The sequence below is a fragment of the Calonectris borealis genome, chromosome 15, assembly GCF_964195595.1.
Source record: "Calonectris borealis chromosome 15, bCalBor7.hap1.2, whole genome shotgun sequence".
Taxonomy (NCBI): Eukaryota; Metazoa; Chordata; class Aves; order Procellariiformes; family Procellariidae; genus Calonectris; species Calonectris borealis.
The window spans coordinates 23,343,780-23,366,046 of NC_134326.1; the positions used below are offsets into that span (position 1 = coordinate 23,343,780).

The 22,267-nt window shown below is 56.3% G+C and overlaps 2 protein-coding genes across 4 annotated transcripts in view; one reads left to right on the forward strand and one right to left on the reverse strand.

Moving 5' to 3' along the window:
* The first annotated feature begins 785 nt into the window (after positions 1–785).
* On the forward strand, positions 786–14,940 carry SLC6A7 (solute carrier family 6 member 7). Its single transcript, XM_075163926.1, has 14 exons — positions 786–818; positions 6,390–6,570; positions 7,267–7,398; positions 7,971–8,205; positions 8,723–8,861; positions 9,167–9,301; positions 9,824–9,927; positions 10,521–10,645; positions 11,029–11,141; positions 11,224–11,355; positions 11,699–11,798; positions 12,167–12,267; positions 12,488–12,655; positions 13,641–14,940. The coding sequence occupies exons 1-14, from the start codon at positions 786–788 to the stop codon at positions 13,851–13,853; spliced, it is 1,911 nt and encodes a 636-aa protein (XP_075020027.1). The 3' UTR covers positions 13,854–14,940.
* A 5,350-nt stretch (positions 14,941–20,290) lies between these two features.
* CAMK2A (calcium/calmodulin dependent protein kinase II alpha) overlaps positions 20,291–22,267 on the reverse strand; it is a 33,128-nt gene continuing 31,151 nt past the window's right edge. For all 3 annotated transcript variants that reach the window (XM_075164767.1, XM_075164766.1, XM_075164768.1), the window contains one exon: positions 20,291–22,174. In XM_075164767.1, coding sequence (XP_075020868.1) covers positions 22,171–22,174 — 4 coding nt within the window. In that variant the 3' untranslated portion in view covers positions 20,291–22,170. The remainder of the gene's footprint in view (positions 22,175–22,267) is intronic.

Here is a 22,267-nt window from a genome sequence, read left to right on the forward strand (position 1 = left end):
AGCCCACATCTCCTGGGCTTTGGAACTGTAGGATCCCACTGCTGACTCAACAGGGACGTCTGAACCCTGTGACCTGTGGACTCAGCTGCTCACCCTGGTGCCTGCCCAAGGATTGCTCTTGCCCCAGGCATGGCGGGATGCGCTGGTCCTACCCAAAGGGACTGATGGCTGTTGAGCATCCCCCTCCCCTGGGCTGGGGACTGGGCTCTGGCAGCACAGAGAGAAGTCACTTCTGACCTGCTCAGCCTCCAGCCGTGTTCTGCCATAGGAAAATCAGCTCAGAGTGGGACAGAAAGATGCTGGCAGCTTCTGGCATCTGCACTTGCACTGCTGCCACCGCTGCTTGGGGCACGTGGGACCCCCGGGGTGCCCAGTGGCAGGGTACCTGCAAAGTCAGGTCCATCCCTAGGGAGACCTGACGCATTCATGGCATGAGTAAGGCAGCAGCCGTTCCTCCTCGTTACCCCGGCGGGGGGCTGAGGTCCCGGCCCCCCCCGCGGCAGGGGTGCGTTTGACTGACAGACAGCCCTTCTCCAGCCTGCCGAGAGCCGTCCCCTCCTCCCTCCTGCTCAGCACGCAGCCATCCTCAACTCCAGGCAAACCTTTCCTCCAGCCCGGCTCCCCCCGTGCCCCCGTCCCTCCGCCCGGCCAGCCTAGCCGGCAGGACAGCGGCACCCCTCCGTGCCTGCCACCGCTTCGCCCGCTCCCCTTCTCCCTCCCGATCGCCGGAGAAAGCGAGAGGAAAAAGCGTCGGAGCGGGGAGCGCATAGCAACAGGATTCTGGGATGAAGAAGATGGGGCAGCAGCATCTCCGGGAGGTGAGCGCCGGGGAGCGGGGGTACCCCGGGGCCGGGAGCGGGGGAGCGGGGGCAAGGCGTGCCCGTCGCCCTGCGATCCCCTGCCCGCGGAGCCTCCGGACTTCTCCCGGGCAGGGGCTGCAAACGGGGATAGCGTGCGTGGGGCCGAAGCGGGATGGTGGGGAGAGGGATGGGGGGCATTTCGTAACCGCCGCTCCTGCCTCGCTGCGATTAGCGGACCGCAGCGGCCCTGCGCTGCGGGCAGAGCTGCCTGCTGCCCGCCCCGGCGGGACGCTCTCTCCCGTCCCTCCCCTGCGAGCAGGTGCTGCCGGCGATGATTCATGTTGTGTCTGGCCGGGCGGCTGTGGGCGGGCGCCCGGGGCAGAGCTGGCCCCCCGCAGCGTGGCACCCCGGGGACGCTGCTCCCGCCAGCCCCGGGGACAGCCCGGTCTCGGGGCGGGGGGGGCGGTGAGGGGCTTCCCCCCTCGCCGGGATGAGCACAGGGAGCTGGGCAGTGCCTTTCCCACCTGCAGCCCGGATTGCCTCCTCCGTAGGATTTAAAGGGGTCTGGGTGGTTCTGGACCCTGAAGCAATGTCCAGGGCAGAGTTGGCAGAGCTAGAAACCCTTTTCATACCCTGCTGGAAACCCTTTTTAAACCCAGCTTTCAGGCTTTCCTATCCTAGGCTCCCCTCCACTGTCGCTTTGCTCTTAGCAGGATCTCTGAGTCCCCGTCTCCCCCCGCACCAGGGACCAAGCCCCTTCTCATGCCCGTCCCACATGGGGACACGGTGGAGCAGGGTGGCAGAGGCTGGCAGCCACAGCTCCCCCGTGGGGACACGCTGCTGCCGCCGGTGGGTCAGCCCTTCCTGGAGCATGCCAGGCAGTGACCCAGGGCTGTGAGCCTCAGCTCTGCCCTCTGCCAAACCATGCCCACTAACCACAGGGCAGGGCGACTCCAACCTGTGCCAGCCTTCAGATGAATGAAAACCCAGGAGAGCTTCATCCCTGCCAGGAAATTCCTAGGATGTTGGGACATGACGTAAAAAAGCCAGCAGTGGCCTGGTGAAAGCCGGCAGCTATCTGATGGCCCTGGCAGCCTCAGGGCTGCCTACCTTTCTCCGCTGTTGTTTGGAGGCATCAACTGGCTCTTCCCTTTCCTCCTCTTTCCTACAGATTGCTTTTTCAGATTACTTTGTGACTGCAAGATCCATTAAAGGTTGTCTTTGTCCCTTCCAAAGGCTTTCTGAGATACTTGAATTTCTCTGCTGCTGATGATCCTGTTTATTCAGGAATTCATTTAGTCCCACAGTGATCAGCTGGAATGGAAAACAGATGTCTCCGGAGTTATTTTCCCCATTCCCAGTGCTGCTCAGGGTCCTGCTGTCCTTCATTACCCAAAAATGCTCTTGCTGAGCTCCACATGGAGAACCTGGTGCTCGCAGCCACCCGGCACCTTGGGACCACCATGTCCAGCGCTGGCCTTGAGGTTGCCTGGAGCCAGCTGTGGCCGATGGAGGAGTTTGCACAGCCCTGGCTGCAGCACCCACCCCTCTCCCTCTCATTATGATCTGCTTCCCATCGGTGAGCCAGGAGTTTTAAGCCTTTAAGCCTCTAGACATGTTTTAGATATATGGAAATTCCTCTTTAATAGAGAAGATCTTTCTCAGGTCTAAGCATTTCAGGTTGGCTTTTGCATAATAGTATTTCCAGAACAGCTGAGTGGGTATTTTTTATTTTTTTTATTATTTGCTTTGGGGTTTATTTCATAGAAATGGACTAAAGCCCACAGAGGCCAGTGGTGGGAGCCAGGATTTGGGCTGCCCCTCCCTGTACCCAGCCAGGCTGCCGAGCATCCTCCTCCTGCCTGAGCTGCTGTCCTCCTCTGCCTGCCACAAACTGCCTCAAACCTTCCCTGCTCCTTCCCCAAGGTGTTCAGATGAAAGACCATAAGCCTCTGCACCTGTGCATACTCACTGCTCTGGACCTTGCTGTAATGAGTTTGCTTCAGCCTCAGAAATCTCCCAAACCCCCTGTGCTGGCTCCAGCATTGGTTGCTCCCTCTCCTGGCATGTGCTGTGGTCCCGGGCTGGGGGAAACCAGGGTTAGTGCAGCCCTTCAAGGGGCACTTCCACACCACAGAGATGCTTTATTTACTTCACTTTCTAAGCGATATTACCTTTGAATTAATTTTTATGCTGGTTGCTTTTTCTCGAAGAGATTAACAAGCAATTCAAACTAATCTGAAGTGACTCACACTTTACAGGCGCACTGTGCTTGCACACAGCTCGGATCCGCAGGGGAGAAATCTGGCGTCAGGTGGCATTTTTCCCAATCAGAGGCTGTGGTCCATGCACAAAACACTGACAAAATAATCCCACAATGCCTGTTTGAATGGAGACAAAATATGATGACAAAGTAACTTTAATCTGGCTGTTTTTTCACAGATACAGCTGAGTTTTGCACTGGTTTATGTAAATTGGCTTACAGAAAATAATTAGCATAGGGCAATTTCCTTATGGAAGCCAGCTCTTATCTTGGCAGAGACTAAAGTGCCTTTTCTTCTCGGTGACCTTTGCTTTGCTGACTTCTTTGGGAGCATCTTCTGGTGAATAATGGAAAGTGATGCGTGTTTAAAGACGACGTGGTTGCCAAGGGAGCTGTTAGTCCCCGTCTGTTTATAACTGCGAGACGGGAGCCCGGTTTGAAAGATGGCAGTTGACGTGGAAAGCACTAGAGCAATATTGTAGCACTAGAGCCCTTCAGCTGCTGCTGAAAAAGAAAATTCCTGTTATGACAAAGGCTGAAAGGGAGCATTAATCCTAACAAAAGGGCTGGAATCAAGCTGGTATGTGAGACTTCCTGAAGTAGAGAGGTGTGCATCTCTTTGCTATTTGGGACAAAGATGGGCTGGAATCCTTAAATACTGCATTTTGCAATTCATTTTAAGTCAAGCAAATAGGCCAGGTTTTCTGTGATTTCTGTGGAAAGGCATTTATTATTTGGGACATTTTTAGGCATCGCAGTCATGGAGCAGTCTCCGTGTATGTTTTCCAGCAGCATCCCTGGCCCGTGCCTCCCCAGCTGGCCCGATGGGGACTGCAATGTCACCATCCTTGGGGTCTATCTGACTCCTGAGCAGTCTCTGCTTTCTGCCCTGGGGTCCCAAATTTAAACTGCAGAGCTCCAGCTAAAGATATTAATAAGGAGGGCAGTCATCACCGAGGCACAGGTGACAAACTACCTCCCATGGCCTTTGAAAAGGGTGACTGAGATGGGGACTGTGCCACATACGGTTTGGAAAAGGTCCGGTTGGTTCCTTTCTTTTCTTTTTGTTGCTTCTGTGTTGATTTCCGTGCTACATCTGGTGGATGGGCACCTGCATTTCATCAGGTCATGCGGCTCCACTGGTGCCCTCTTGCAGCTGTTTAGGATTCAGGCAGAGGTGCAGGAATTAGGCGAGAGAACTTAATGATCTCCCAGCATCCCTGCTTGCTGTTTTTCTGTGACGCAAACCTGGAAAGCGAGAGGTCCCCAGGCAGCGTGATGGACTGGGAAGCATTCTTTTGGGGAAGACCAAACTGTGATGGCCCCATAGCTCCTGTCCCCACCCGGCCTGGACCTTTGTGAATACAGGTTTTAGCAGCTGAAAATTCCGGGAGGGATGTTGCAGAGCAGTCTGTCCATCACCCACAAATACAGGTTGCTGCGGGTCATGCCCACTGTGTGCGCTGGGTTAATTAGCAGGCATGGCCACGGTTTGGAGAAGTTGCTAAGCCGGAGAGCTGTGTTAAACAGCTGCAGGAGGGCTGCCAGGTAGCAATGGTTTTATAGCAACAGTATTATATTTGGGTCACATTTTGGCTTTTCAGCCTGTGTTTCTGAAGCTTTTCTTCTGGCCCTTGCCTTGTGACAGTGGCATCCAGCAGGGATGGGCTTTTAATGGTGGGTTTTAGCGTAACACCTTTGCTCAGGCTGTGCATTTCAGGTTGGCTTTGGGAAGAGTTTGCCCCGGTTCGTCCTGTCCCTCGAGGGGTTTGCACGCCGCATGGGGACGGGTGCGTTTGGCTTTCGGCTGGAGGAGCAGGATGCACCCTGTGAAGGGTGGGAGCATGCGGCCATCACCATCGGCAACACAGCTCCTTATCTCCATGGGAACCGGCAGCAGGAGCATCCTGCGGTCTGGCCAGAGAGGAAGAGGAGGAGGAGGAGGAGAGGAGGTGGCTGCCACCTTCCTGGGCTCCGCTCACCAGCCAGCTCTGGTGTCCCCGGGGGACGGAGGTCTGCTGTGGGCTCCGAGCACACGTGCACACTGGTGGCCAGGGGACCCACACCTTGTTATGGTGATTCCTCCAAATCCAGGCCCCTCTCCCTCAACCACATCCCATGGACTCGTCCCCTATGAACTGAGGGACACAGAGATGGCTGCTTTTTCCTTTTGAGAGTCCAGGAGGAAAGGGAGGCTCCCAAATGGGCTCCTTCTGCCCTGGTGCCCTGTCAGCAGGGACCCCAGCATCCTTCTGTCTCTGTGCCCCAGTACCAGCCAAACCCGACATACCCCCAGGCAGGGGCACAGCAACACACAGTGGCACAGGATCCCGCCCCTTTTTGCTGGCCAGTCTTGCCGAGGAGATATCTGTGACGGGATCTCACACGAGGAGATATTTGTGACGGGATCTCACACGAGGAGATATCTGTGACGGGATCTCACACGGCAGCTGCTGGCTGAGGCTTTCAGCTTTGGTGACTGCTGGCGGGACAGGAGCTGGCAGGGATGCCCTCCCCGCTCTCCCAGGGTCAGGAGGTTGGGGAAGTTCAGACAGACTAAACATCTCATTGCAGACCTGATGTGTGCACACACACAGATGCCAAGGAGCCCTCCTGGTGCATCACCCCAACCTAAATGTATTGCAGGACTTGCATCTCCCTCTTGCAGAGCTGGGGCAGCTCCAGTGAGGAAGGGAATGGGTTAATCCCCCTCTGATGGAGAGCTGCCTGTGCCTCACTGATCCAGGGCAGATTAGGAAAGCTGAAAGGAGCTTGCTCAGCAGGGACACCTGGGAGCGTGTCACTAAGTCCCCACAGTGTAGTTTTTGGCAGTTGGAAAAGCATGAAAAACGCACAGAGCATTTAATGGCAGCCGAGTGCCCAGCTCGGCAGGGGCTGGGGGCATCACGCTCCCTGGCATGCTGGCAATGTTTCTTCCCCTGCTGTCCTCATGCCCATGCTCTGCAGGAGATCAGAAAAGTTTATCATGGCCCCTTGAAAGGATTTCTTGGGAAACTGGGGTTGCAAGATGGGTCCTGGCCTCCAAGGGTGAAGTGGGGCCATCCTGCCTTTCCCAGGGGAGCTCTGGCCATGTGGGATCACCTTTATCCCCTTTCCTTGCAGAGCAGGACGTCGGCTGGGGAGGTGCACAGAGAACTGCTGGGACAGGGTGTCCCCAAGGGACAAGTGTCAATGCTGCGACTCAGGGTCACCGATTCACACCCGAGCTCTTGGCACTCCTTCCCTCTTTCCCACTCTTCACCCCCTGTTTTTATTCCTTCCTCAACCCCCGGCTGCCCTCTCCCATCCCCTGCTTTCTTGCTCAGCCGGTGACGCCAGAGCTCCTGGTGAGCCCCAGCAGCCAGGACGGGGACCTGGGCTCTGAGTGTCTGGAAGACAGAGGGAACTGGACAGGGCGGCTGGATTTCCTCCTCTCCTGCATCGGATACTGCGTGGGCCTTGGAAACGTCTGGAGGTTCCCCTACAGGGCTTACACCAATGGAGGAGGTACTCGGGCATCCTTTGGAGTGGCGACATCTCCCCCTCACTTTGCTGGGCTGGTGGGACGTGTCTCTGAAGAGATGCCCCTTCCCCTTCTCAGGGCTGGGAAGTAGCATTTGTTGTTGTGGGGTGAAGCCTTCTCCTGCCCCCCATGCTTGCTGTAGGGCATTAATCCATGTGTGGAAGGGACTTACCAGCCCATCTCTGCACTAATGGCCTTGGAGACATTCCTAGCTCCATGCTGGACTGAATACCACCTGGGTATCCCCCTTGGTTTCCAATACCTTCTTGGTCTTCCTGATGTCCCAGGAAGAGGATCAGCAAACGCTTCCCAGGTATCGAAGGAGGGAGTGAGCCTTTTGCAATGCGAGAGCCCAGTGTGATGGTGCAAAGTGACCAGCTTGTTCAACTACTCCCAGAGTAATTGCTTGTCACATGCAATAATAATTGGAGAATTTCATGGTGTTTGCGAAAGATTCAAGGAGAAAAGAGAGTCTGTGTGGAGGGGGAAAGCATGGCACCAGGTGAAGCCCAGCCCCTTCCTCCTGCACTAATGGTGAGCTGCTGCCCCTTGCTGTCTTCCAGATTTTGGTGTAGATCCCTCAGGGCCACAGATGTTGAATGAGCTTTATCCTTTGTCATAGATGGGCTTTAGGTGTTTGCTCTTTGTTATTTTTAGGGTGTTCTTCTTGCTTCTTGCAGGAGCTTTCCTGGTTCCTTACTTCATCATGCTGGCCATCTGCGGGATCCCCATCTTCTTCATGGAGCTGTCGCTTGGCCAGTTCTCCAGCCTGGGGCCACTCGCTGTCTGGAAGATAAGCCCTCTCTTTAAAGGTGCGTGAGTGAAGTCCAGAGCCCCTGCGGGGCCTCTGGAAGAGCTGTTTGATGAGGACATGGACCAGCAGCATCGTCCCATGATCCTCAAAGCTCTTGTTAGAATCAAAGGTCAAATCTTGGGGGAATCCTGGTGGAGCAGGCTGGACTTCCGGGTTAGACGTTTTAGTAGCTGCAAGATATATATAAGATCTATTAGTCTTCATGATGTCACGATCAACTCTAGAAATTGTATGAAAATTATTAAGCCAGCTAGTTTACAAAATACAGCATCCAAGCTAAGCAATGACTGTTAAAGACAAAGGTAAGAATAAAGCGTTCAAAAAAAGATCATATCAAATACTTTTACTCTCAACATTAAGTTGGAGTAAAATCATCTGTATGATGCAATAGATCATCAATTCAGAGAAGGCATGTCCAGAGGGCATAATGGCAATAAAAGGCTCTCCCCACCAGGTGAACCTCTGACTGGTTAAACATTTGCCTGCTAAGATCCAGTGTCTGACCCTTGTTTTGATGTGCTCCGCTCCAGACAGATGGCTCACTCCTTCTTTACCCTCTCCTTCCTCCAGGCGTTGGCATGGGCACGATCCTCATCGTCTCCCTGGTGGCCATTTACTACAATATGATCATTGCTTACGTTCTCTTCTACCTCTTTGCATCCCTCACAAGCGACTTGCCCTGGCAGCACTGTGGCAACTGGTGGAACACCGACCTGTGCCTGGACCACCACATCATCAAGGTGGGGAACACCACCTTCCCCGTCAACATCACCAACACCGTCAGTCCCAGCGAGGAGTACTGGAGGTAAAGAGGTCAGCCTGACCTGGCCATGGGGACATGGTTGGCATCCAACTGGGGAGAGCATGGGGATGGGATGAGGGGCGAAGGTCTGTGCTGCACATCTCATGGCCTGGTGGACAGCCATGGTGGGCATTGTGGGTGCAGTGATGGGCTCTTGAGGTCAGCTGTGGGTGGTATCTCAGTTTAGCCATTGGGATCATGTCCCTGGGATGCGGGAGGTGTCCATGATCTAGCGCTGCTTTGTTGGCCTGGAGATATGTTCGACTGAAATGCATCCCATGCCTGGACCGGCTGGGAATTTGCTCTCAAGGCGCCAGGCATCCCCTCTGGACTCTTTAATGCTTGGTGGAGAAACACCAGCTGCTCCCCTTCCCCAGCAAATAGCTGTTGCTCTCTCATGGCTGAAATTTTTGACAAGGTTATTTGTTGCAGCAGAGGCATTGCTAGGTTCAGAGAGGGTCTTTGGAAGATGGCGGGGGGTGCCTGTGGCTGCTCACTCGCGGTTCTCCTTTCGCCCTAGCCGGTACGTCCTGCACATCCAAGGGAGCTCTGGGATCGGGGATCCCGGGAGGATCCGCTGGAACCTGTGTCTGTGCCTGCTCCTTTCTTGGACCATCGTCTATCTGTGCATCCTAAAGGGAGTCAAATCCTCTGGCAAGGTAAGGGCTGAACAGTCTCTTTTGGGGGCATCTACAACGATGCTCACCAGTGCCTGCGATTCTCTGCACATCTAGGAAGGTGAGACCCATAAACAGCATCAGCTGGACACAGGCCACTTCGGGGATGGCTTGCACACCAGACACTGGCAGGGCTGACACGACTGGCCCTGCTGCATCCCAAGGACCCCAGCACTGCAGGGTGATGCCGGGCGATGTGGTGTCCCACCCCGGGGACAGGGCAGGGTGGGAGCGCTCGTGCTGTGCTCTCGCTCCCGGCTCTCCCAGCTGGCCCTGCTCTCCCGTAGGTCGTGTACTTCACCGCTACCTTCCCGTACCTCATCCTGGTGATGCTGCTTATTCGTGGCGTGACCCTGGAGGGGGCCTGGAAGGGCATCCGGTTTTACCTCACACCCCAGTTTGATCACTTGCTGTCTTCCAAGGTGAGCAGGATCTTGTGCAATTTGTTCAAGACACAAAAATGAACCTCCTCCTGCCACCTCCAACATGCAACAGAGGTGGTTCCCCTACTCAGGTGCCTTTTCTGGCCACCCCCTGACCCAAAGTCCTCTCTTTTGGTTGCTCCCAGACCAAAATATGCCTTTCAGCAATCTGTCTTTGCTCCACACCTTGTCTATACGTGTTCTGTTTTTCTTGGTGTGCAGAGTAGGGCGTTTCCTTGAGTCAGCAGTGTTGGTAGCAGAGACCACCCAGTTTTACAAGGGCATTTAATGCCGCATTGGGCTGGCTCTAAAATGCTTTCATCAACTCTTCCACTATCCAGCTGACCCACTACAAGTGGTGAGCGTGTTAGCAAGGAAAGGCAAAGACCCCGTGGGTGTTGCGTGCCTGGAGAGCTGGGGAAGATGTGCCGGGTGCCCTGGGGAAGCATATTTCCAACTCCCTTTTCCTCAGGGGGAGGTTTCCAAACCCCCACTCTCCTCTGACCTGTTTCCTTCCCCCAGGTGTGGATCGAGGCAGCCTTGCAGATTTTCTACTCCCTTGGGGTAGGCTTTGGGGGCCTCCTCACCTTCGCCTCGTACAACACCTTCCATCAGAATATCTACAGGTGAGAGCCAGCTGCTGTCTCGTAAAAATCATGGGTTGAGGGGAGCCATGAAAACCTCAGCTGGTGGGTTCAAAGTCAGCAGAAGCACGCGGTGCAGCACACGGTCACCCAGTGCTGCTCCTTGCCCAAGAACCTTACAGATACCTGGCAGCTTGCGTGGCGGGGGCGGGATCTTGAGAGGGACAGAGGGATCTGTGGAAGAAAATTCTCCTAAGCATTAAGACACAGTGCCTGGCTGAGAAGTTTTGGGCTGCAGGTGCTGAAGGCTGAGGATATTTGAGGCTAGTTATGCGTGTTTGTCCTGTCCCCAGCATCCGTTGCAGGTCACCAGCAGAGAGGAGAGTCTGGGTGTTGGACATTTGCACTGATCCCCTCCACTGGGGAAAGCAAGCTTGGGAGGAACCCCACAAAATGACCTATGTCATTAGATATATGCTCCTTTTGACCCTGGAAAGTACATGCCAAGAGAGGCCCTGGAGGAGAGTCACACTGGGTCACCTTACTGTTGCACCTGGGGCTGGCAATGCCACTGTGCACTGGTGTGGGGTGGGAAGGAGTGGCCATGTTCAGAGCATCTTCTTTCTCCTCTGTAGGGACACATTCATAGTCACCCTGGGCAATGCCATCACCAGCATCTTGGCAGGGTTTGCCATCTTCTCCGTTTTGGGATACATGTCCCAGGAGCTTGGGGTCCCTGTTAACCAGGTGGCAAAAGCAGGTGAGGCCAAATGAAGACCCTTTCTCCTTCACCCTCTGCCTGGATGCGCTAAGGAGCATCCCTTCCGGTATGGAAGGCATCCGAGGATGTCAACGTGAGGGCTGGAGCTGTATATTCAGCTGGCCAAGGGGAGGGAAGAGGGTTCCTGCTGTGCAAACCTTGAGCAGCACCAAGTGGTGTCTAATAAAGAACTGAGCAAGGAGCAGGCTGGTTCTCCTGCCCCCCTCCACCCTCTGCTGCAGGACCCCTCCTGCCCATCTTGGAAGAGCCCGGCAGGTCCCTGCTGCAGTGCCACTCTGCTGGGCTCTCCCTTCCTCTCCTCCATTGCCTCGTGTCCAGCGCTGTCACCCCCTTTTCACCCTGCTGTCCTTTGCCTCCCCTAGGTCCTGGCCTGGCTTTTGTGGTGTACCCCCAGGCCATGACAATGCTCCCCCTTTCTCCATTCTGGTCTTTCCTGTTCTTCTTCATGCTGTTAACCTTGGGCCTGGACAGCCAGGTAAGGACAGAGCCCACCAAACCAGCCGTGGTGCCCAGGCAGCCCGGGAGTCTCAGGGAACCCTCTTCTCCTTTGTGTGCAGTTTGCCTTTATGGAGACCATTGTTACGGCAGTGACAGACGAATTTCCCTACTACCTGCGGCCAAAGAAAGCTTCTTTCTCAGCTGTCATCTGCATTGCTCTCTTCCTGATGGGGCTCATCCTCACAACAGAGGTAAGGATGTGGGTAAGGATGTGGGTCCCATCATGGGGACCAGCTAGGGCATCATTTTAGGGAGAGCTTAGGGCAGGGGCTGAGTTTCCAGAGAACACATGTATTCACATCAGCTAGGTGGAAGAGAGACTATCGATGAGCCTGGGCTTCCTGGGAGTGTTATTCCTGTCCCTGCACCAACCCCAGAAGGAGAGTGATGTCTCCTGAGGGTGCCTGACTGCTATCTTCCCCAGTGCCCCCAAAGAGGCTAAGGGGACGTGTCCCCAGAAGTGGGAGGACATGGGTGGGGGTTTATTGGGATGCTAGTCCCGGGGATGCTGGCCACTGTGCTTTGCCTCCACAGGGTGGGATGTACTGGCTGGTCCTACTGGATGACTACAGCGCTGGCTTTGGTCTCATGGTGGTGGTGATCACTACCTGCCTCGTGGTGACACGTGTCTATGGTAAGGGGTTCTGTCCCCACAGGGGCACAGGGAGGAGTGGGCTGTCTGTATGAAGAGAGGGATTTAGAGGGAGCAGTAGGGGAGCCAGCAGCCTCGCAACGGAGCATGAAACACCTCTGCTCCAACCTCTTGTTTCTTCTTGGCCATCACTGGATTCACCTCTCCAGAGGAACTTGAGGTGCTGAGCCTGGTCCCTCAGACAGCAGCAACTGTGCACCCCTTCCTGCGTCTCCCAGCTGGGAGGGGAGACACTTTGCTGTAGAGGATGCAAACCACTGCTTTTGGTCAGTGCAGGGTAACCTGGTACAGGCACCGGCTCTGGGGGAGGGATCACGGCTTCTGAGTCGCTCTCCCTCTCCCTCCTCCAGGCATGAAGAGGTTCTGCCGAGATATCCACATGATGCTGGGCTTCAAACCAGGGCCTTACTTCAGAGCCTGCTGGATGGTCCTGTCCCCGGCAACAATGATGGTAACTCCTCAGCTTGAGGTGCTGGATGAGGTGCTGGATGGTGCTGGAGAGCTGCAGTGGTACCAGCATCCCTGGATGACCTCCCCTTGTGAGAAGTCGCTCTGCTGGCGTCTCCTGCCCCAGGGACCATTCTGATTCTGCTAGGAGGTCTCCAGGCCTTTTCTGAGCATGAGACCTTCAGAGGGCTCTGGGCTGACCTCGCTTTCTTCCCGTCCCACAGGCTCTGCTGGTGTACAACATCGTCAAGTACCAGCCCTCCGAGTATGGCAGCTACCGCTTCCCCGCCTGGGCTGAGGTCTTGGGCATCCTCATGGGAGTCCTCTCCTGCCTGATGATTCCCATGGGCATGGTGGTGGCTGTGCTCCGAGAAGAAGGGATGCTGTGGGAGGTAGGAGGTGTTGGGGCTCGGCATTGCTGGGGAACACCCCAGAAATGTGCAGGGGTGACCACGAGTCGCTGCTGAGCCTGTATCCTCCCACAATTTCTACATCCTCTCTCTTGGAGGTGTGTGTCCCCGTCCCTCCGTGCTGCCCATGGGGTGTGAGAGACAGCGCGTCCCAGGGCATTTCCAGCATGTCCCCTCCCACGATGCCAGGCAGGCACTGACTCATGCTGCTTCCCAAGGGGCATCCCTGTGCACATCCCCCCTCCAAAACAAGCCTGCTATGCCTCGCCTTGTGGGGAAGTACATTGTCCCTAGCATGGGGCGGGCATGGGCACGTGGGACTTTGCACCCATTTTGCAGGAGCAACGACAGAGCAAGGAAGGCAGCTGCCAGACTGTGCAGGCAGCCACAGGCAGCACAGGTGGGGTCCCTCTGCTGAAAGGTTTCACCTAGGAGCAGGTCATGGAGCTGCTGGAGCCTTCCCAGCCCTGGCTGGGCCTTGCTGCTCTCCCCAGCCTGTTAAAAGCAGAAGCAGCAGAGCTTGCTGCCCTCCCCAGGCAGCAGCTCACCGGCTGGAGCACCTACTGGCTGCAACCTGGCTTGGCCCAGCCGTGGGCACAGTGGCATGTCCAGGAACCACCTTGGCTGAGGCTAACCCCTTGCCTGGGTGACTCCAACCCCACACCACAGGGCCAGAGCCCTACAATAGCCCCTCGCTCCTGCAAGCCCTCGCCACCAGCAGCCACAGACCATAATACCTCCCCAGCCCTCAGCAGGGCACTTATACAGAGCTGCCTTCCCAAAAAGCTTCAGGACAAGCTTTTGGCCCCATCCCATCCTCATCGGGGATTATTCCAGTCCCTTGGGGCTGGCAGAGCACACCGTTGCCCGGGAGGGGTGGGTGAGCTGCCGGGTGGGGGTGCCGGCCAGGGAGTGGAGGGGGTGCCAGTGCAGGGTGCCCATGCTCCCTCCGCTTGTCTCCTCGCAGCGAGTCCAGCAAGCCAGCCAGCCTGCCATGGACTGGGGCCCGTCGCTGGAGGAGAACCGGACCGGCATGTACGTGGCAAGCCTGGCTGGCAGCCAGTCCCCCAAGCCACTGATGGTCCACATGCGGAAATATGGGGGCATCACCAGCTACGAGAACACGGCCATCGAGGTGGACCAGGAGATGGAGGAGGAGGAGGAGGAGTCCATGATGTGAGAGGACTCAGTGCCCCGTGGGCTAGAGGGGGGCTCACCCCCCCAGTTTGCACAGGTTGCACTGTGGCACTTCAGGATGGCTCGGGGGGGTCTTTCAGGGAGCAGTCGGGAGCTGCCAACTCTGCCGGCCTTCTCACCACTGCCCTGGCCCCACCAGGGTGGATCTGCTGCCCGTCCCAGTGCCCCCGAGGTGTTTCTGTTCAGTGTGGCAAGCTGTGTGACGAGTCCGTGCGTTCGTGTGACCGTGTCTGGTTCAAGTGTCCGGGCTGCCCCGCTCCCACCCTCGGCCCCAGCTCTGCTCTCCCTGTGCAGGGATGCTTGGGCTGCAAGGATGCTCAGGCTGCAGGGATGTTCAGGCTGCAGGAGGTGGGGAGGAAGAGGAGGTCCTCTGCATTGGTCTGTTCTCTGCTCATGCGTATTTAACTCCAATAACCCACGAACACATGTGAGCAAGGACGGTAATATCCTCCATGCCCTGAGGATGGTGTGTGCCGGTGTGCTCTGCTCACACGGAGGTGCTCCAGCAAAACCAACACAAATCAGTGTTCTACTAAAGAAGTCTGACCTAATAAATGAGCAGTTAAAACCAATTAGAAGAAAAAAAAGAAGCTTTATAAACAAACCAGCTTGGGCCTTTCCAAGCTTGCAGATTCCCCCAGGGACCTCGGTGAGTCAGAGCAGCTTTTCCCCGTGGTGCCTGGCAGGGCTGGGGCGAGCTGAAGTAAGGGAAGAGGCTGGGTGACCTGATCCCCATGTGCGCAGGAGGTCAGGGACGGGTCTCAGCTGGACCCAGTGCCCAAGGAGGACCCGTGTCCATCCCTGAAGGGGATCCGAGGGCTGTTCCTAGCCCTGGGTGCTGCTTTTCCTAGGGAAAGGTGAAGGGCTGGGTTTCAGTGCCTGTGTGTGATTTTGGCATAGCTCAGCCTGGGGCCCATGTCCCAGAGACCCCATCTCCTGCCAACGCTGCTGGCCTGGGGGGTGCCGGTGAGCTCCTGGATGGGCTGTTTTGACCCGACACTGCCAGTTCCCGCCACTCCGGTGTCGTGTGGCCTTTTCCCATGTACCATCGGTTCGCCATTAAAAAGCGGTGTGTGACACAGCCTCTGTGTGGGTTATTTGGGGGTTCCTCAGCATGCAAGAAGGGCACATCTAGGGGGGCTTCCAGGGATGAGGGGCACAGCCCCCCTGGGCTTTGTCCTGCAAATATCTGTCCTGGTCAGGTAAAAGCCAAAAACTCAGGATAAACAGAAAAATTAGGGTTTATGTCTGGATTATGCATATGTGGCCCCAGTGCGCTGGGCTATTAACCCCATGCGCCACGCAGCCCTGGGTCCAGAGCCGTGGGCTGAGCCTCCAGGGTGAATCCTGGCACGAGGCTGCAGTTTTCCTTAACGACCCTTCCCTATGGTGGAGAAGATCTAATTATTGCCTTCGCCCCTCCGAGAGCGTAGGGCCGGCTCTGACATCTTCTCCTCCTGCCCGCCCGCCTTCCCATGTCCGGGGATGCTGAGCTCCCTCCCCGGCCGGCTCTGCCCTTCCTTTTCCCCACAGGACCACCAATGGCTTTCCACATCCTCCTTGCCATACCCCACCGTGGCTGCAGCCCACAGGGATGATGGCTTCTCTCGGTGCCTGGGGCTCTGGCAGCACAACCGCGTTGCAAAGCACCTTCGGCCACTAGCCCCCAGGTTAATCATTAGAAGTTGGCCATAAAAGTGTCCCTGATGGAAAGTTCAGGCCGTGGCGGCTGGGGAGCTGGGACGGCCTGCCATAAACATTTATGGCGCCAATGAATACCTCGCTCTAACCTTGACACTATTTACTGAGCAGGAGGCCTCGGGAGGTCATGGTGTTGCCCAGCCATCTCTGTGGGTGCTGGCTGGGGAGCCCAGGCTGGGCTGGCCCTGGGATGGGTACACACGGGGGTCTGCATGGTGTGATGGAGTGGGTGACGGACTCGGGTGTTTCATGATGCTGTTGCAGGCCACAATGTACCAGAGCAACCAGGAGAGCCTGACGCCTTCCCACGGCATGGAGATGGAGGTGCCTTGGGCTGACCAAGGTGGTCTGGTCTCTGCATGTCTCTGACCTTTTCCTACCCACATGGGTCCTGCCACATTCCCCAAATCCCCCCTGTAATCCCAGGATCCTCTGGGCTCTCCCTTGGCAGCTGCTGTCAATCAGAGTTGCGATGCAGAGCGATGGGAAGGACGGAGCAGGGACTATGCCAGGGATGTGGTGGGGACCAAAGCTGACGGTGTGGAGAAACCAAGAGCAAAATGTGCCGGGGCAGAGGCACAGCCAGAGGACGCGTCCCCTGGGCCATGTGTGGCCGTGCACAGGGAGGCGTGGGACTCCCCTCGCCCTGCTCCAGGGACTGGCAGTGCATCCGTACCCTGCACCGCAATGCGCCTGGGGTCCGATGCCATCCTCCCCACGTCCCCCGCTCCACTCCTGCCGCTTTGGCCTCCCAGCGTGTCCCACTGCTCCCCTGGAGAGCCCGGGGCTTTCTCCCAGGCTTTTCGCACGGCCGGGGCTGCGGGTGGCGACGGGCTGGGCGCAGGGGTGGCCGGGTCTCTGCCTGTCCCGGGCCGGGGCAGCGGCGGCAGCGGCGGCAGGAGCGGTCCCGTGCTGACACCTGCCGGGGCCGCGGCACATGGCAGGGCGGGGGGGCCGCTCCGCGCCCCGGCGGGGGCACCCCCGGCGAGCAGCGGCACCGCGGGTGGGACCGGGGGGTGCGGGGCGGCGGCAGGGACTGTCGCAGGCCGTCCCCAGCCCCCCCAGGGCACCAGCCTGCCTGCATGGGCAAAGCCCGGCAGCTGCCCGTGGGAGCCCCCCAAACCCATCCTGGGCTCGGCTGGGGGTTTCTGTGCCCCGCACCCTGCAGCACCAGCTCCCCCAAAACTCTTCTTGCTGCCCAGTGGGCAAGGGTGACAGCTCGGCCCCCACCTCCCGGCCAGCCCCGGGCAGCTCATGGGGTCTCCCAGGCACCTGCAGCCCCTGGAGCCCTGTCCTTGGGAAAAGGGCCGGGTTGGGGTGAGCCAGGTCTGGGGGTGACATCAAGCTCTCCCGAAGCCCCAGGGTTGCTGGTGGCCAGGGGCAGGCAGCGCCCAGGGTACCAGCATCCTGCAGGCAGGAGGAAAGCGCCTGCTGCCTGCAGCCGCTGCCCAAGGCTTGATCCCAGCCTTGATGCTTTCGAGAACAGGAGCACGGTGACGGAGGGACAAGGCGGTGGCAGACAGTCTGAGTCACTGCAGTGACAGAGAATCATCTGTTTCCATGCTCAGAAGTTGGTAGCTATTTATTGCACTTGAACACCATGAATAAAACTGACACTTGGCCTTCCTCCCGCACCCACCCCGCGCCCGGTCCCTCCGCCGCCCTCCCCAAAGAGAGCATCCGATTTGAGCAGTGATCATTCTGTTTACAGCCACAGGTTCCAAAAAAACAAAGGAAAAGGAAACGAAATCAATCCCTCCCCCCGCATCAAGCTCCCGCTGAATCCAACATGGTCACACTGCTCGACAGTTCGAGTGCACTTACAAAAAGATAAGAGAAAGGCTTCAGCTGCAACCGTATGGACTGATAGACACGAGGGTACAGGCAGCTACCCCTCCCTGGGGCCCAATTTTTTGTTACTTGACAAAGCTTGGTATACTCTTAATTATAATATATTTTTTGCAATCATCTTAAATAAATATTTCCATAGAGATTTCCTGTATGTATATATATTTTTTATATATATAATATATAAGAGAGAGAGATATCTCATTTTTTTCTTAAACCACTGTTAACATATTTTCCCTGCTTGTCCAAAAAAATATTACAAAAGCCCTAAATTGTGCAACAGTTAGAAAAAAGGGACAAGAAGGAAGGAGCCACTCAATATAGCCCCCTCCACCGCTCCCTCTCTCACTCGCTGTCGACCTGCGGGTGGGAAGGACATTCAGCCGAGGGGCAGGGAGCCGGTGGGTGGCCTTTGGGGGACAGATGGCAGAGGGGCCACCAGCCCCTCCTCTAATGTTCCCACAGCCTGTTCACATCTGGGTTTCCCTGTCTGGTATGGATGAGCTGGGACCTGTACCTTTGGAAACAAGTAATGGCGAGGTCTATACCCTGCTATCAGGAGGATGGTGGTTGCATCAAGCGAGCGGTGTATACACCATGAGATGTGTCCTGCGGTGGGGAAGAAGGGTTAGCTCGGCTCCGGGGATGATCAGAGGAGATGGTTATGGGATCTTCCGCTGACAGACACCATGGGGCTATGTGGCTGCCCCCTCAAACACGGCACTGCTGTTTGCTGGTCCTCCCCAGCAATTCTGCCATGGGCTGCAGAGCAGATCGTGAGCTCAAAGTGGGAGCAGATGGCTGCTGCTGCCTGCTCCAACGGGAGCATCAACTCATGGAGGGCAAAGGGAGGGGAGGCAGGTTCGGGGTTAGACGGCGGTTCGGTGCCTGGCAGATGGGGCATTTACTCGGGGGGGAAAGACAGCTCTGCTGGCTGTGCCTGGCCGGGGTAAGGAGAGGAGACCCCGCTCCTCCAGCAAAGAGCAGAGGCCCAGGAGTGGCCTCTTCTTCTTCCAGGGCGGCTGCACCAGCAAGAGCTGAGAAATGATGATGTTGCAGCTGGACCTGGTCCCTGGCAGCCGGGCCATTCCCAAGCCTTCCCACGGAGCTGGGAGCCTGAGACCACAGCAGCAAGTGCTTCCACTCGGATATCCCCTGTAGTCTGTGAGAGGTGGAAGAGATGATCAGTTTGGAGGACTGCTGAGTTTGCTTTGACCCCAATGGTCAGGCGACCAGGTGGGTCGGGCTGTGTCTGTACTAGGAAATGAAACATGCCGCAGCCTGATGGGGACAGGAGGTCCGTGGTGGTGAACTCCATCCCAACAAGGTGGCCTCGTCCATATTGCTTATTGGGAACATGCCCTGGACCTTGTTATTCCCAGAACCATGGTGGGATTGTTGGGGTGATGCCAGTTAGTACGTGTGAGGCATGGTGCCAACAGTTTAAAAGTACAGATGTAAGGGCAGCATCCCTGGCTCTGTGAGCCAAAGAAGGATGGTGGCAGTTGGTGATTTTTTTTGTTTGTTTGTTTTACTGCAAGTTTAGAAGAAATCAGGAAATGTGAAGGAAGACACAGACAGAAGCTGTTCACCACGGCTACTAAAAGAAAGGGTGGTGGTTTATCAGTGCTTGCTCAGAGATACAGGAACCTGCTCTGGAGAAGCAGGGCGAGGTGGGGAAGAGAAACCAGGCAGAACAGACCCCTAAAGTGCAGGTGCTTAATGCTGCCAACTTGGGCAGGTTGGGAAGTTGGGTCTTCCTTGGTCAGGCTTCAGCCTGACTGGAAGACTAGAAAGGAGTTGAAACCCCAGACTCTGCTTCCCTTGGAAAGGATCAGGAGCATTTTAGGTGTTGCAAGGACATCCAGCTGCTTCCAGAGGAACCTGTCCCTGGAGAGATGACAGTAGGGAAGCCTCAAAGAGGAGAAACCACCTCCAAGAAGACAGCTCAAAGCCTCCCTGGAAACCAAGATGTTCCTCCCTAGCAGTGACTGCCCAAAGTGGGCTCTCAGTGAAAAGACATTCTATCTACCCCAGCATCTCTGGCAAACCCCACCGTCCCCCCTGTCCTAGATCTTTCTCCAGCAGCAGCTGCTGGAGCAGCTTCACCCTTACAGCCCACTCGAGGTCCACAGCTATTAGCAGCTCCAAAACCAGGCTGAAATCACATCTGCACTACAGCCCCTATGCAGAGCCCTGCCATGACCTCCTCCTTCCTCATCCATCTCATACCGATCCCCAAAAATAATCCTGACACCCAGAGAGCCTGGGCATCAGGAGGTGGATGAGACACTCACCATGGCTGGCTTCAGAGCCAGCTCTGGAGAGGGAGAGAGAGAACTGTGAAAGAGCTGAATCCTTCCTTTAAAAATGAAAAAAACTTCAGCACTACGCGACTGCAGGAAGAAAAGCAAATCTGTAAAAACACCCAAACTCTACCTTAAAAGCTAATCCTCTCCCTGCATGGATTTCCCTGCTTTGGGGCTATCTCTTGCAAGCCAACGCAGATCCATGGTCAAACAGCACAGGCCCACCAAAAGCATGGGGACATACATTTGCACCAGGAGAACCTGTGTCATTTGCCCCCAAAAAGGTATCTCCTACACACTCCGCCAGCAAGCAACCATCGCGCTGCCAGCACAGCAGGACACACTGATACACGTCTCAGAGGCTGTTCATGCCCCAACAGTTTGGATTTTTACCCCTCCATCCAGGGAGAAAATATTTTTGCAGTTTGCAAGGACGCAGCTGTCCCTGCCTCGACAGAGAGCAAAGCATTCAAAACCACAGAAAAGGCAAAATACAGGCTCAGAATTTACATGGAGAAAACATTTCCTTTTTTTTTTCTTTTTTTTTTTTTTCTTTTTTTTTAATATCTAAAACAAGCAGGTTTTTGTTCATTTCTTTGTTTTTCAACACACGCACCGTCTAGAAAGTTAAATGCCATGCAGATGAAGAGAGTGCAGCTAGAAAGTCCCCCGGGGCAGCAGCGCTGCAGGAGTCTCACGTCAATGAGCAAAGAGGTTCCAGTCAGAAAAAAGAGAACAAGAAATGGAAGAATAGCTGGAAAAATACCCACTCTTGGACCTCTACCTGATGGCAAAGAGGTGAGACCAAAATTCCCCTTCCGAGCCATGTCTTCTGTCCTGAAAGCCACATCCCAGTGGCTCCCCAAGAGCCACTGCTTGGGTTTGCCCTGCAGGAAGACCCGTGGGGTGCGGGAACGTGCCCCGGGGAGGCGGGTGCCCCTGGAGGGGGGTGCCCCGGGGAGGCGGGTGCCTTCGCATGCCCGGTGCTGCGGGACAGGATGGGACAAGCGGCCGCGGCACAGGGTGGGGGCTGGCAGCTGTGGGACCCCGGGTAGGAGCATGGTGGCAGCGCCACCCCTCTCCAAATGTAAACGCAACAAAAAACAGCAACCCCCGAAAATCCCCCCACCCTCCCTGCCCTAAACAGTTGAATGTTTCTAGTTATTACATAAAGATCCATTTCAGCAAATACTCAAAATCAAGTTACGAAATACACAGTAGGTTGTTTTCTTTTCCCTATAAAAAGGCATGCGCTCAAAGTAGAAGACGGCTAAAGGCTTGTTTGTTTTCTTCGAAGCATGATCAGATTCTGCAGTGTTTTGTTACTTTATAAAGCTTGCATTCCTCGTCGTCGCTGGAAGGAGTCACGTGGGCGATGCAGGTTTGCGCCCTGAATTGGTGGCTAGCTCGGCCACCCCCATCCCAGCCTGTGAGCCGGGCACAGGGGGAGCGCCGGGTGCTGCATGCGAGGGGCAGGGCTGGGTGCTGGAGTAAAGGATCCAGGCTGCGTGGGGAGGAGGGCGTGGGAGCGATGCTACCGCCATGGCATGGCTGGGAGAGCCCTGGCTCCTGGCTGTGCCGACACGGTGCTGGGAAGCGGTCATCCTTCTCCTTCTCTCTTCTCCCAGCTTCGCCAGTCCCTGCTCCGAAGGGAGAAGGGAGGAGGGAGGGAGAGCATGCCTCTCGGCATGGCAGCTGCCCGGAGCCAAGGCGCAAACCTATTCGCTCTCCTGGGAAAGAGCCAGCCTACGCTCCTGGGAAGGGAAAATAAACAGATAGCCTTTACTCACCCATCCAAACACTGCCCTCCTCGCCCGGGGGCGCGTAGAATATGGACTTTGCAAAGGGTTTAAACTGCGGTTCCCCAGCTGAGGCTGCCAGGAAGCAGGAGCTCGGGTCGGGAGCAGGCGGGAGCCACGGCGGCAGATGGGGACCTTGACAGCAGCAAAGCAAAATCCACCAGCGCGCAGAGAGGGTGCGGCACAGAGCGGCTCAAAACTGCCCCCCTGCCCTCCTCTTCCTTGGGGGGCTCCCAGCAGAGGTGGGGATGGAGGCAGATGACGAGTCCGAGCCCAATTCAGGAGACGTGCTGAGTAGTGGGGGGTCCCACCAATGCCGTGCAGCCAAGGAGGGAGGCCTTTGCCTCGGCACATGTCATCTCACCAGCCAGATGCTCGGGTTTAGGTTCACGGTTTCTCTTTTCTTGGTTCATGCAGAGGAAGGGGGCCCAGTGCCCTGGCCCCGGTGGGGTGGGGAGGTGTTGATGGGATGCTTGCGCAGTGCCGGCAGGGTCGTTGTGTGTGTGCAATGAGAAGCGAGGGGTTATTCCAGCAGGAACCAAGCAGCAGAGCCAACAGCCAAAGTCCTGTAGGTGAAGATGTTGGAGGAGGTCTCCCCTTGGTAGTCAGTCAGTGACGAACCCCACACAGGCGGGACCGCACTTCAGCTGCAAAACACAAACCACGCGGAGAGGGAGTTTGCTTCGACCATCCCTTTGGCAGAGCATCCCTCTCCCCATCGCTGCCTCACAGCCATCAGC